This window comes from Aythya ferina, assembly GCF_964211825.1.
Source record: "Aythya ferina genome assembly, chromosome: 1".
NCBI lineage: Eukaryota > Metazoa > Chordata > Aves > Anseriformes > Anatidae > Aythya > Aythya ferina.
In genome coordinates, this window is record NC_140296.1 from 107245399 (window position 1) to 107259387 (window position 13989).

General features: G+C 36.0%; 1 protein-coding gene across 3 annotated transcripts in view; it reads right to left on the minus strand.

Moving 5' to 3' along the window:
• Nucleotides 1-3453: 3453 nt before the first annotated feature.
• The window catches only part of GBE1 (1,4-alpha-glucan branching enzyme 1), a 178417-nt gene continuing 167881 nt past the window's right edge, over nt 3454-13989 (minus strand). For 2 of the 3 annotated variants that reach the window (XM_084506375.1, XM_084506373.1), the window contains 2 exons: nt 12897-12959; nt 3454-5407 (listed from right to left, as the gene is read on the minus strand). In XM_084506375.1, coding sequence (XP_084362501.1) covers nt 5351-5407; nt 12897-12959 — 120 coding nt within the window. In that variant the 3' untranslated portion in view covers nt 3454-5350. The remainder of the gene's footprint in view (nt 5408-12896; nt 12960-13989) is intronic. The other variant, XM_084506374.1, reaches the window with a different exon arrangement.

Genomic DNA, 13989 nt, shown 5'->3' on the forward strand with positions numbered 1-13989 from the left:
ATAGTCATATGTCAGCCTATCATTATTACTGCAACTGTTCAGATGAAGTAGAATGAGAAAGTCTGCATAAAGGAGACACTGCATGAAGAAAAAAAAATTCTCTCTCTATACCAAGGGTAAAGAAGACCAAAAGAGGTTTTGTTTTGTTTTTTAAATGCTAGTAAAACTTTCAGAAAGAAGCAGTTTCTCTCCTCCATAATTTTAATACAACTCAAAATGATCTGGAAATCAAAAGAGTTTAAAAATATGCTTTGGCATTAGAGACAGCTCTCCATTAGAGCAAATGACCTCAACCTTCCTTTCAAAACACTCATGCTATATGCTACGAGATCTGAAACTGCAGTCATGCAGAGAGACTTCCTTGGCTGAAAATTTTCTGTTAATTTTAAGGAAGCCACTTCTAGGCTGGCTTTTATGAAGTTCAAATCCTAGCTAAGGGATGAAATATGCAAATACAAATATGTAAAACACTGCTTCATCTCTGTAGCAGTTCACCTAGAATGACTACAGCTTGGAAATATTAGTCCGTGAGGAAACCTGAATTCTTTATACTTATTCCTCACAAGCAAATTATGGAGCAGGAAGAAGACCTGATCATAGACCTCTATGTATCCAGAACACAATACCTACATTTAAGTTAAAGGAAACTGTTTCTGTTCTTCATTCAGATAATTCATACCCTTCGCTATGTAACTAATGAAGTAATTTCTATGCATGAGAACAAAGACCTTTAAATAAATAGGAAGTTATTTGTTTATCCATTGATGTGCAGTTAAGAACCTGGAATCATGAAAAAATGGGACAACTAAAACTTATTCAGCTGCTTTAAACATCTTAATTTAAAAGCAGAATTGTGATTGACAGATTGATACAGAAAATATCACCTTACATTATGTCTAAGTACCATGCAACAATTTATCTAGCCTGGTATTTTACTGTTCATACAGTTGGCCTCCACTTGTCAGAGGATTAGCTACACCACATTCCTGTCTTTCAGCGAACATGGTTAACAAACTCTTTACTAAATTGACTATAATGAGCAAGACAAATTCCATAGGAGAAAAGCAAACAGAAAGGTCAAACAGTTTTTCCACTGAAGTGTGTTTTTCGGACATACTCACCAAGCTGAAACAACTGCTTCATTTTTCATCTTCAAAATAAACCTCAGGACAATAAGGCTTGAATTGTGGGACGAGGAGGAAACAGCAAGGGAATCAAAACTTACTACCCTTGGAATACACAGTCTAGTGGATACCTGCCTGTCACTGTACGGATCACCTAGGCTGGAGAACAACATGAATTATTCAGTACAAGGAACCACTCAGCATACAAACTGCAAAATAGAGGTAGGGTCCTGGAACATCAGTCTGAGTCTTTAGATAAACTTGCAGGTGAGGAAGAACTTCTTGAGTTCATATTAACGGCTAGAGAGACCATGGAACAACTTCTGAGGCCAAAAAGCACCTCGTTCAAAAAGCATCTCTTTCAAGATGCTAGGGAAGTAGGAAAGCTGTCTTTAAAGGAGTATAGATCCTTATCAGCCCATTGCCGTAAGAGAGGTTATCTTTAAAGGGAGTTCTTCCATGATGTAAATAAAAATCTCTGTGCAGTCTTGTGCTCAGGGATGACTCACCATGTGCCACTTCATTTAATTCTGTGACAAACTATCAGATTTATCTACAGAGTTCTGATGACCTTCTGATGAAACTGATCGGGTAACAAGTCTATGGGGCCTGATGACATGCATCCCAGGGTCCTGAGGGAACTGGCTCATGTAGCTGCCAAGCCTCTACATCACATTTAAAAAGTCATGGCACTCAGGTGAAGTCCCTGGTGGCTGGAAAAAGGGACACATCTCTCCCATTTCTAACAGCAGTAGAAAGGAAGACGACAGACTGATGAACCTCACCTCTGTGGCTTGGGAAGATTATGTAATGAATTCTCCTGGAAGCAACGTTAAGGCACATGCATGATAAGGAGGTGGTCCAACACAACCAACACAGCTTCACCAAAGGCAAATCATGCCTGACCTATCTGGTGGCCTTCTGTGATGGAGTGACTGCATCAGTTGACAGGGGAAGACTGACCAATGTTATCTACCTGGAATTCTGTTAGGACTTTGATGCAGTGCCACACAACATCCTTCTCTCTAAATTAGAGATGGATCTGAAGGGTGGATAAGAAATTGACTGAATGGCTGCAGCCAGAGAGTTGCAGTCAACAGCTCTAATATCCAGGCAGAGGTCAGTGATGAGTGCTGTCACTCAGGTGTCCATTTTGGGACTGATACTGTTTTATACCTTTATCAATTACATAGTTGGATTGAGTGCACCCTCAGCAAGTTTGCAGATAACACCAAGCTAAGTGGTGCAGTCGATACCAAAGAAGGAAGGGATGCCATGCAAATGGATAAGCCTGAGAAGTGGGCCTACATGATCCTACATGTAGTGAGGTTCAACAAACCCAAGTGCAAGGTGCTGCACCTGGATCAGGGCAATCCCAAACATGAGCACAGACGAGAAAGGAACTCATTGAGGGCAGCCCTGCAGAGAAGGACCTAGGGGTTCTGGTGGACAAAAAGCTTAACACGAGACAGCAGTGCATGTTTACAGCTCAGAAGGCCAATTGCATCCTGGGCTGCATCAACAGCGACATAGCCAGCAGGTCAAGGAGGGGTTTTATGCCCCTCTGCCCTTATAAGGCCCTACTGGGAGTACTGCATCCAGCAGCAGGCCCAGAGAAGGGCCACAGAGATGATCAGAGGGCTGGAGCACTTGTTCCAACTGATAGGATAGTGCTCTAGCCTGAGAGAAGGCTCCGGGGAGACCTCATTGAAACCTTTAAATACTTAAAGAGGGCTTATTAAAAAGATGGAGAGTGACTTTTTACATGGGCAGATAACTAGATGAGAGATTTAGATTAGATGTTAGGAGGAAATTCTTCACTCAGAAGCACTGGAACAGGTTGCCTAGAGCTGTGGATGCCCCGTCCCTCAAGGTGTTCAAGGCCATGCTGGATGGGTACAACCTGATCTAGTAGGTGGCATCCCTGCTCATGGCAGGGGAGGGGTAGAACTAGGTGATCTTTAAGGTCCCTTCTGACCCAAGGCATTCTATTATTCCATGATTAGAGATACACCCTCAAGGGAAAATATGCCAACATCTTAATACAGGCAGAACACCACCATTAGAATGTAGACATGGACTCCAAAAAAAACCCCTTATTATTATGCTTCCTATATTTACATGCTCATCTTGCAAATCTTGTAGTTTGCATTTATTAGTGTATCATTACATGAGTGATGTATTCCTGACAAATAATCTGCCAGTCTCTCTAGAATGTTCCTGACAAAGACAACTTACCTATTTCAAGTTGGGCAGATCTAATATACTGTCCAGTATTAAGGCTACTACACAATCTTTTACAGTAGAAGCAATCAAAATCACAAATGCCTTGGTTTTATAGTCCTCAGTTTATTTGCATGTAATTTTACATAGTTTATACTTCACATCATGCATTATTCCTTCTCTTGAAAAAAGTTGTGACAAGGGTTCTTGCCTTGCATTACTATTTGAAACCTGGAACTTCTGCCAATATAAAAAAAAAAAAAAAAAAAAAAAGACCTATAAAACATTAGATCAATATAACGTAAATATAGCATATATATTAGAAGTTGCTTGTTGTTTCACTACAAGGAAAACAATTTGGAAAAAAAAGATTATCAGTTCCAGTTGCTAAAATACTTCAGTGTATTTTCCTGTGAAGTCTCAGTGTCTGGGAATGCTTTTATTAGCCCACTAACGAGCAATGATTAAACTGGTACAGTGGAAAATGAAGCACAATAGAAGACAGTATTATAGTTCTCTTCTGCAATACAGAATTCTCTGTCATAAAGAATATAGCAGACAGGATGTTCATGAAGTTCTTTCAGTGTGAACCTTGCGAAAAGACTGTTTTCCATCATGTTGTAATATTCTATCATCTCCCTTATTTTGCCTAAGAAGTAAGCCATATCAAAGTAGAAGTAAGCATTCCGAGAACTATGAAGAGATGTGTAAATTACTGAAAAGTTATTCCAATGTAGAAAACTGGGTTAAAAAAATAAAACAACACCACTTGGAAATGGTCATGGACATCTTCCTCTTTGGCTACTTGAAGAGTTATAAAAAAAAGACATTAATTTCGTAACCAATTCTAGTGTGCCTTTAAAAAAGTGGAGAAAAAATAAAGTATGTCTCATTAATTTGGTATGAATTTTCCAGAGTACTCTGCAATACATTTTCAAATATAAAGAATCTTACTTTTTACAAAAACAAGTTCTAGCTTATTAAAGAACTCACTTGAATAATCTTAGCAGCACTCCAACAATTAACTACCTTGATTTTACTGAAAAAACTTGATCACTATATTTTGAGACTGTTTCTTCTCAAACCATAAGCAACATTTCAGAAGTTATAAAAGTGCAAGAACCACCTCATGTTCCAAACTGAAAGCATGTGCTAGAAATGATGAAATCAGTATTACGAGGTCCTGACGTCACTGAAATTAAAGCAACAGGAATAATTATATCTTAAGAACATTTTCCAGTGGAGTATCATTCCACTTTTTACTGGAGATTTTAGCCATCTAAATATAATAATTATCATTTTTTCAGCTGTAGCAAGTGAGGTGCACAGACTAAGTGATTTGAGCAAGTAAGCAACACAATGGTCTCAGCAGGTCAGCGGTCAATTGGCTTCCCCATTTGGATGTTTAGCATTTTTGTGCAGTTTTAATAAAATAAAAAATGGCAGAGTACATTACTCTAAGGACCTTCTCATCCATTTGGATAAACACTTTAAATTCCATGTTGGACCTCACTGAAGAGGAGCCTCAAACTAGGTCCCACAAACCATTAAGCCTGCCTTTCAGCCAAGAACTGCTGTTCTATTTAAGCAAGCTACTATGCATTGAACATTTGAATGAACATTTGAATTCACTATCAAAAAAAAGATTTTTGCAAGACATTATAAACACTGGAGCAGGATCATGCTTGTTAAGATGTTATTGCTGATAAAACTGTAAACAGTAATTTAATTAGCAATACCTGCTGCTTTGCAATATTTTAAAGACTAATTTTTCAATACCAGAACTACATTTTTCTTTCTTTCATAATGGTTTCCAAAACAGTTTCTAGTGAACCCAGAGCTCTGCAATTACATGTGAATATTAATCTTGCATTTTAAACAGATAATATTACTACATTCGGTTTCAGAAAGATTTCTTAGAACTAGTTTTGTTATACTTCATACTAGTACACCATATCAGCACTTCCTCTATCACTTGCTTCTTCGGTGATTATTAGAGATCTTCATTTTGCATTATCCATATTCTGAAGCACAATAGCCACTCTGCTTGGAATGTACACCTAGTAAAAAGATGACAAGAACAAGAAGAGCTGAGAAAACCACAAACCTCACAGGATTCAATTTCTACAAAAGCGTATGTGAAAACACGTGTGAAATACTTTACCATTCATAATTTCTCATATTTGCAGTGTATGGATGTTTAGCATTTAGCATTAGCAGGTCATACTATCACATTTTAAATGTGCTTAATTGCTTAGTCCCCAGCACTTGAATCATACAAGACAATCTAAACGTTTAAAAGACATCTTAATTGCACTCTCTCTCCTCTTTTTTTTTTTTTTTTTTTTTTTTTTTTAATAAATCTTACTTTGATAGATTTAAAGAGGCTACCAGTAGAGGGCCTCATATGACTTCCAATGCCCAGTTTAAAAAACTTGAGAACATCTAAGTCAACAGACTGTATAACGATAAATGAGCAAGTTTTACAACAGCATTTGAACACCCTTCTGCTGTGAAGTAAAGTTGCCCCAAGGTCCATCATATCATTTCATACAGGTAAATACCAGCCATATGACACAACAATGTATTCTCCATCTTGGCACCTGTGGAGTTTCAGTGTCTGAGCAATAAAACTTTATCTAAAAACTATATACAGATTCAAATTAATCATTACACTATTGCATTTTGCTTTATGGTCTTTTACCTTATTACCATGAAAAGATACGCATATAATCAAAAGACTTCTCATAGATCACAAAAAGCTCATGGCAATATATTTTACATGACATTTCTTCCAAGCAAAGTAGAGTCACAATCTGAAAATGAGACTGATATGTACTACCTACCAATTACCTTGATATATGGTACTCCATCAATTGTCAAGCATATGAATGTGTTTGCTGAACAAGTCAATAAAAATGCAATTATAAAAGATAACACAACATTGAAGATTATCGGCTTCATTCTGACAACATCCTCTTTTACAGTACCCTCCATCCCTGTGGAACGTCTAAGACTGTGCAATTTCAACTACGTTATCTGCAAACTAGAGCCTGATGGCATGACAGGCTTTCATAGTTTTCAAAACAGAATAAAGCAATAAAGCAAAGAGCTTTAGGAAAAGGAGGAAAAGAACAGCTGATCTTCATTGAACCAGACAGAGCCATGTCCAATGCTTCTTGAAAGGCAGCAAACATAATGATTTCCCCTAAGGTTTCAGTGATAAATAGCTCCTACAAATATGTGCAGTGAAGGAAATACTTAATGAAGTCAACTAGTTCAGAACGTATAGATAAAGGAGAGATTTTTCAAATTCTTTATTGAGAAATTCAGTGCTCTGGGTTTATATGATGACATGAAAAGGGAAAGAAAATTATTCTTATTTGCTCCTAACAAAGAATGTGTAAACAGCTACTTCAGTTAAGGCAACAAATATTAACATAAACACAGGATACAGCAATTCTTAATCATATTCTGGTCAATAATATATCAGATCTTAGGAGGAATAAATTATCTCATTTCCTTTAAAGTCAACTTGTAGCTGAGAATCTGAGAACAGCATGGAATCATCACACCAGTTCACTGTTGATCAGAATTTTAGAACTGGTTTTAGGCACATTTTCAGAGTTTGTGTAAAATATATTTAAATTGATAAGAGGTATATTTACGATTTGTCACAAACTGATTTAACTGCCACCTTATTAGCCATGTGTTTTTCCACGTCTGGGCAATTAAATATGGGTTCTAGTGTTTATTGATTTGTTAGGCTTCTTGCAAAATCATAGAGAAGCCAACTGTGGCATTCTCTCCTAATCTTATCAATTTATTTCATTCACCATTTTAAGCATCTCCAAAGCTTAAATAAAACTGCATGCAAAAAGCGACAAAACAAAGGACTCTCTCCATCTGAAGTTAAATATTCATTCCACTAGTGTACAAATTTTTAAAAGAAAAAAAATACTACACAAACATTAGATAATTTCTGTTACAAATGTTTTTTCCGTGTCAATTTTTTTTTTAAACAGTATTTCCAGAAATACCACTGTGTATGTACTCTGGCTTTACTGTTTGTTTAAACAGACAGAATACATAACATTTGGGTGAGAGACGGGAGAAAAAACGTGACCAAAGATATTGCAAATATTGCTAATATTTCCTGAGATAAAGTGACATCTGGAAGACTATCTGTCCAGGAACCAACAACATTTTCAGCCTTCTCAGCCCAGATTTCTCACTTCTGCTCCTTCTTAGGACACTTAAAATCCCAGAGCTCCCTCAGCCTTTCCCGTTCTTTCATCACCTTAATTACTACTTCTGTGAAAACACACCCCACTTATTTCTATTTTCTCCAACCTTTTTTTGATTTCCTCCTAGCCACAGATACTCCTCTTCCACCCAGACTAAGGGCCATCATACTTGTTGCAATTACTGGACTCCTTCAGCAGTCTGGCAGCATTGGTGTGCTGAGTAGTCTATGCCCTATCCGTGGTATAAAAATAAAAATAAAAAATAAAAGCCAACTTCTTTTGTCATCTTTAAATACTGAAAAAATGGCAACTTTTTTCTTCTTTCTTTTCTGAGGTAAAGCACTACGCACTTTCTTAATATTTGGTTTAAGTCTTTAAATTACTCAAGTCCAAGTTATATTAAAGAATTTTAAAGATAATTTCAACACACTGAAATGCATTAATGAAGATACCTGTTTTAACTTATTATGCTATGGGCCTGTGACAAACTCCATTCCATTTAAATTCGTATTCAGCATAACCCCAGTCCTTTTTCTTAGGGTTCCTACTCAGAATACTGATTTTCTAATCTTCACTGATACATGGCGTTCCTCTGCAGAATTTTTCTTCATTAATTTGTATGAAGTTTCTATTGGCTAAATTTATCAAGATACATCTGGATTAGACCAGTAACATTCACAACTCATACTAATTCAGTGTCATGTACACATTTGCTGTCTCATCAGTACGGTTGCTGCTGAAGACTCCAAACAGTGTCAGACCCAGCAGCAATTCCTAGGGCACTCTTTCAACAGCTGGACATTCACTCTCTGACTACTAAATTTGCAGCAGTCCAACTAGCTCTCAACCTGCAAAACAAGCTTCAAATCCAGCTTGTACTTCCTAGATAAGAATGCTGTAGGAGACAAAGCTGGAAGTCTTACTGTGTTGATTGTATTAACCTCATGCACACAGCTAGAGTCCTTTCATCACAGAAAGCAGGCAGATTAATCAGGCATATTTACCTTTGCTAAATCTGGATTGGCTTTCTGATTGACCCATCTCATATGCCTCTCACTTGTTTAGATATGGATTCCAAGAGGATGCAGTCCACGATCTCTCGAGGGACTAATGAAAAAAGCATACTGGCCTACAGAGTCTTTAGGTTTCCTTTTTGCTTTTACTAGAGCCTTTACTACAGCTGTCAGAAATTTTCCCTGACAACTATGATTTTTCACAGATGATAGCAGCCTTGCAATCACACTACCAAAATCCTTCCAGATTCCTGGGTATATCCTATTTATCTTGCCTCTTTAAGGTGTCCCTAACCTATTGCTCTGCTGCTGCTTCTTTCATTTCAGGAGCGTACTGGCACACAAAAGGGTCTGAGAGCAGGCTTTGCCCTCAGACACCAAGGCTTGAAAAAAAAAGCTTTAAGTACTTCTGCTCTCTCCAGAGTACCTATCATGTTTGACTCCTCCCTTTGTCAAGGGACTTGTGTTTCTTCTTAAGCTCTTCTGCTATTTGTATACTTTTTGTACACTTGCAGAACTCCCATCTTGCCATTCTTTATATCTCTAGCTAGTTTTTAGCTTCAGCCAGGCTTCAACCTCTCTGATTAGGCTCTTAGTAGTTTACAACTTGCTTTTATATTCCTTCATTACTAACCTATATTCTCTTATTTGCCAGATGCTCTATTTTGTAATTAAGTTTGTCAAGTAGCTCCTTATTTTTTATTGCTGTGTTCAGCATGCATATTCTTGTCATTTGTAATTTTACATAGAACAGTTATCAAGGTGTTGACTTTCAATTAACAATTATGAAAATAAAAGTCACTTAAGAACTGACAACTGACTTGTCTTTAAGGTCTGTTTTAGAAAAAAAACAGACAATTTAAACTTGTCCATTTTAAACTGTAAGGCAATCACACTGAAAAGGGACAAATTCCTTATAGATCAGGGTTTCTGGCATTAATATAGTTTACATACTCCAATACATGCATGAAAACATTTATTGCTATCAGCCTGCTACACATTGTGTTATGTCAAAATCATATTCCATTCAGGTGGGCTATTGTACAATAGGGGAAAAAAAATGGTATTGCTACTATTGCCAGGAATGTATACGATGCTTTTCAGCCATACAAATGCTTATTTCTTAAACTTTTTTTTTTTTCCCCCTGTAAACATCCAGATAATTTCAAGAAACAAGAGATTAGAAAAGCTATAAAGAATACAGGAATACAAAATAAAGGAAGGATCTGTAGATAGCAGAACATATAAGCATGAAGCTCACTCTATATATTTTGAGAGGACCATAATATGCAGCAATCTCCATATATATATATATATACATACACACACACACACACACACACATCCACAAGCAAGAAGTTCTACAAAGGACAATTTCTACTTTCTGATCCATCAGATTGCATTCAGTACCAGGTGCAAGCACAACTAAAATTGGCTGGAACTGCAATGAACTACCCTTCATCCTACTTTGAGGGTTGGAAAACATCAAGTCCTAAAAATCATTTCAAGGTCATTTTGCAACAGATGGGAGAATTACTGGAACTCAGAGCTAGATCAGGCACTGCAGAAAAAATATTTGATAGTGCATATTGCAGCTGGTGGATGCAGAAGGCAATGTCACAAGAGCCTGTGCCAACATTTTCCCAAACTTTTAATTAAAATGAGGGCTTTGGACTATCTCTTGTCTTCTCTGTATCACTACTAATTGTCAGACACTGACACTATTCTGAAAATATAATTAACCATCAATGAATAGGATACGTGATAGCTTTTCCTTTCTGACTATAATTTGTTATACAAAACCACAGACATTTCAGATTTCATTTTGCTAGACATTGCAAGTGAAAAAGAAGGTATGCTTAAAATAATGTGAAGTTCTTTCTTCGAATTTGTTTTTCAATTTATAGCTGTAAAGCATGAATATGCAGAAAATCATTTCTCAGACTGTCTTGCTTCATTTATGCAAAAGATCTCCATATATTGCACAGGCTCTATCTTAAAATTTCTATTATCTTTTGTATTTTTTTCTTAAGAAAGAGTGCTTTAAAAAACAACAAAAAATGACAAAGACAAATGTGAATGGAAGAAAGATTGAATGAAATTGGACTACATTAACTTTGGAAACATTACACTTGTTTGTTGCTGTTGTTTGTTTTAAGAAGTCAAATGATCAATGAGCAACTGAATCTATAAGTCTTAATCATCAAGAGGTAAAAACAACAAAAGATCTTGCTACTATGAATCTTATCTGATTCCCCTAGTTATAACAGTTAGCTTTCTAACTACAAACACTCTTTCATATATTCTGCATATCTGTAAATGGAAGGAGAGGAAACAGTTAAAGACTACATCACTCCCTAAAAATTTAATACATAAATCCTTATCAAGAAAGTAATTCAAATGACTATTTTCAAAGCTAAGGTCACTAAAAGCTTTTAGATCATCTCAGTATGTGAATATTTTAATTTGTCAATAGACTCATGGAAGCAGGAAGTTGAACTTTGACATTAAATATTATACATTATGGCCAAGGTTAAAAAGCCCAACCCAGCAATAAGGATATTCTTAAAATAAGCCACACAATTTCTATTTCATTAGGGGGGAGGGAGGGTGGCAGTGTGGAGTGGTGTATTTCAGCATCTATTTTTTAGCTAACTGGAGCTAACTGGAAAGAAGTATGCAGAAAGGTGGCAAAAAGGAAATGTATAAAAACTGAAATACATTAAACAATAAACTGCATACTATTTTGCCAATGACACAAACACTCTACAATATTACATTTGGCCTTTTTGTTACTGAGTTATGGAGATACAAAGTATAAAACCCACTGCTTCCCTATAAGCCCTTACTTCTGTGAGTTAAAAAATACTTAAGTTACTTGTACTACATTGATATCAAACAACATTTTACAGTAAAATTCAACCAAGTCAGTTGCCTGATAAAACATTTGGAACAATGAATATCATTAAAACAGATCCCACTTCCCCCCACCTGGTCTAAGTCTCAGGTCCAACAATCAAGAAAGCTATCAACAAATGACTTTGTACATAAAGGGGCACTAGGATCTGACAGGAGTTGAAATGCATCTACAGCATTTAATTTACTACCTGTAAAGAAATGGGAAGACTTAAAACAAAACAATGTTTATACAAGCATTGAAAAAGTACAGAACTTTCATAAAACATGGCTCAAAAAAGACTATTGGGGAGTATCATGTGGAAATACAAACAGAAATAAAACTGTGGTAAAAAGTCAATTTCTACAATAGCAAAGAAGTTAACGGCTTGTTATTAGAAGGTTTGATGACATGGAAAGTTATGTAGATTGCAATATATTTGTTAACAATACAGACCAGAGCAAGCAGAGAAATGGAAAAATTAGATTATAATCATTATTTAGATCAGTCATATTACAATGGATATTTTGGTGCATTTTTCTATTGAGTTTTCAGGGTGTGTGTAATGATTTTGAAATCTGGCCTTCTTACAGCATTACTAAACAGAACACGAATTATCATCTGTTCATCAGCAAAATGTTTCAGTGCAATACCTAGCAGCGCTTACAAAGCTTCATCCAGTTTTCTTCGCTCCAGGTATTTCATATTTCCCTTCTTATTTTGCACCATCACTTTGTGTTTTTATTTTATTAGGTGATATTTCTAGAATGACTCATGTCACATCTAATCTCCTATTTTAGTAATGTTTGTACACTATTTAAGCTTGACTTGAGCAGCAGAATTATTGCATGTGATTTTGCCATAGTACTCTGGGCCTGTTTTTGCTGATAGTGTTTACTAACACACCTTAAGGGAGGTGCATCTGTCACCATGAAAAAAAAATATATCTTTTGAGTTCTATGGTGGATGAAGAACTAAATTTTTTGAAACTAAATACTTAAGTTTTATGCATTATGCAAGTACAATAAAATAATTATTAAAAAAAAAAAAGTAAAAAATTTGTGTGAGTTCACTGTGGTGGTTGCCATACATCTTCTGAAAAGAAACTTGAAAGAAGACACCTACTTGGATTTTATAACCTTCAAGTAAGATTAAAGCAGTTCTCAAGGATGACTGATCATCTAAGAACTAGGATTTAAAATGCTATTTACAATAAAGCAAAAAATGTTTTATTGTAAATAAAAAAAATGTTTTATTGTAAAATAGCAGTTGCAGATATTTATTGTAGCTTTTGTTCTTTGTTTCTTAGAGTTCTATCTTGCTAAATTTGGTCTGGTTTTCCAGAGTGCTTCCCCAGCTACATTTCCTTTGTGTCCTTGTACTACCATTTTACCTTTATGTGGTGCTTGTGGCATCTTCTGGGCTGTTGACTGAAGCTGGTCTGTGAATTGTACTGCTGAAGGATATAAAAGACAGTTATCATGACCCATTCTGATGGGTTTCTATCTGACCCGGAAGTGCCATTGCCATGCCACAATTTATGCTGCAAAAATGCATTTGCTGCTTTGCTTGTCACATGCCTTATCTTCTACATGCTCCTAACAAATCACATCTTCATATTGTTGCATTTTTTCTGTCCTGAATGACTTGCATTCGTCATCTAAAAGTCCAAATGTGAAATATACGTTCTAGATTAGTTAATAGCCTTGCACAAGTTGAGTTAGTGGCAGATAATTAAGATGCTCTCTAATCACTAAAGCAATGTATTTGAATTGGACACAAGAAGCAAGAATTCTGGGAGCATTAATTTGCTGTATAACCTTCAGGAATGAACTCTCAGGGTCTGTTTCTTACTGTGCAAATGAGAATAGATACTTACCTACTCTATAAAGGCATTGTCACATACCGACATTAAAAAAATGTTCCCAAGATCCTTTAGGCCAAGCATGATAAAAGCACAAGAATTCTTTTCATGAAATAAAACCACTTTAAAACATGCAAACAAAAGAAATGTCAGTACTCTGAATATAATGAAATAGGGTGAAAGCAAGTGTGAGATAGATTAAAAGCTACAATAATTCTCAGGAATATAGATCTCGTGAGACACATTAAGACGTCACACCAGAAACTGATTTCTCCATTCTGTCATGGAGGAGTGGCACACACAATCCAGTGCAGAGATCCTCTGTATCTGTAGTCGGTTACAATACAAATGTAATGTATGTACAAGCATTTCTGTGTACAGCTATACCTGTGTATAGAAATACACACACCCCTTCACACATATACGTTTTAAATATGAAAATCTAGTCAACAACTTAACTGTTCTCAGAACTTTTTCAGTGAACTCTGCCTTAATTCATGGTCTTTTTGAATCTTAATCTCTGAGTTTGTGAACATACATACCCATGTATGTGTATATGTATACACATATATAATGAATGGGAAAGTAACAAATTCATAAATTGTTAATTGTAGTAAGTAAT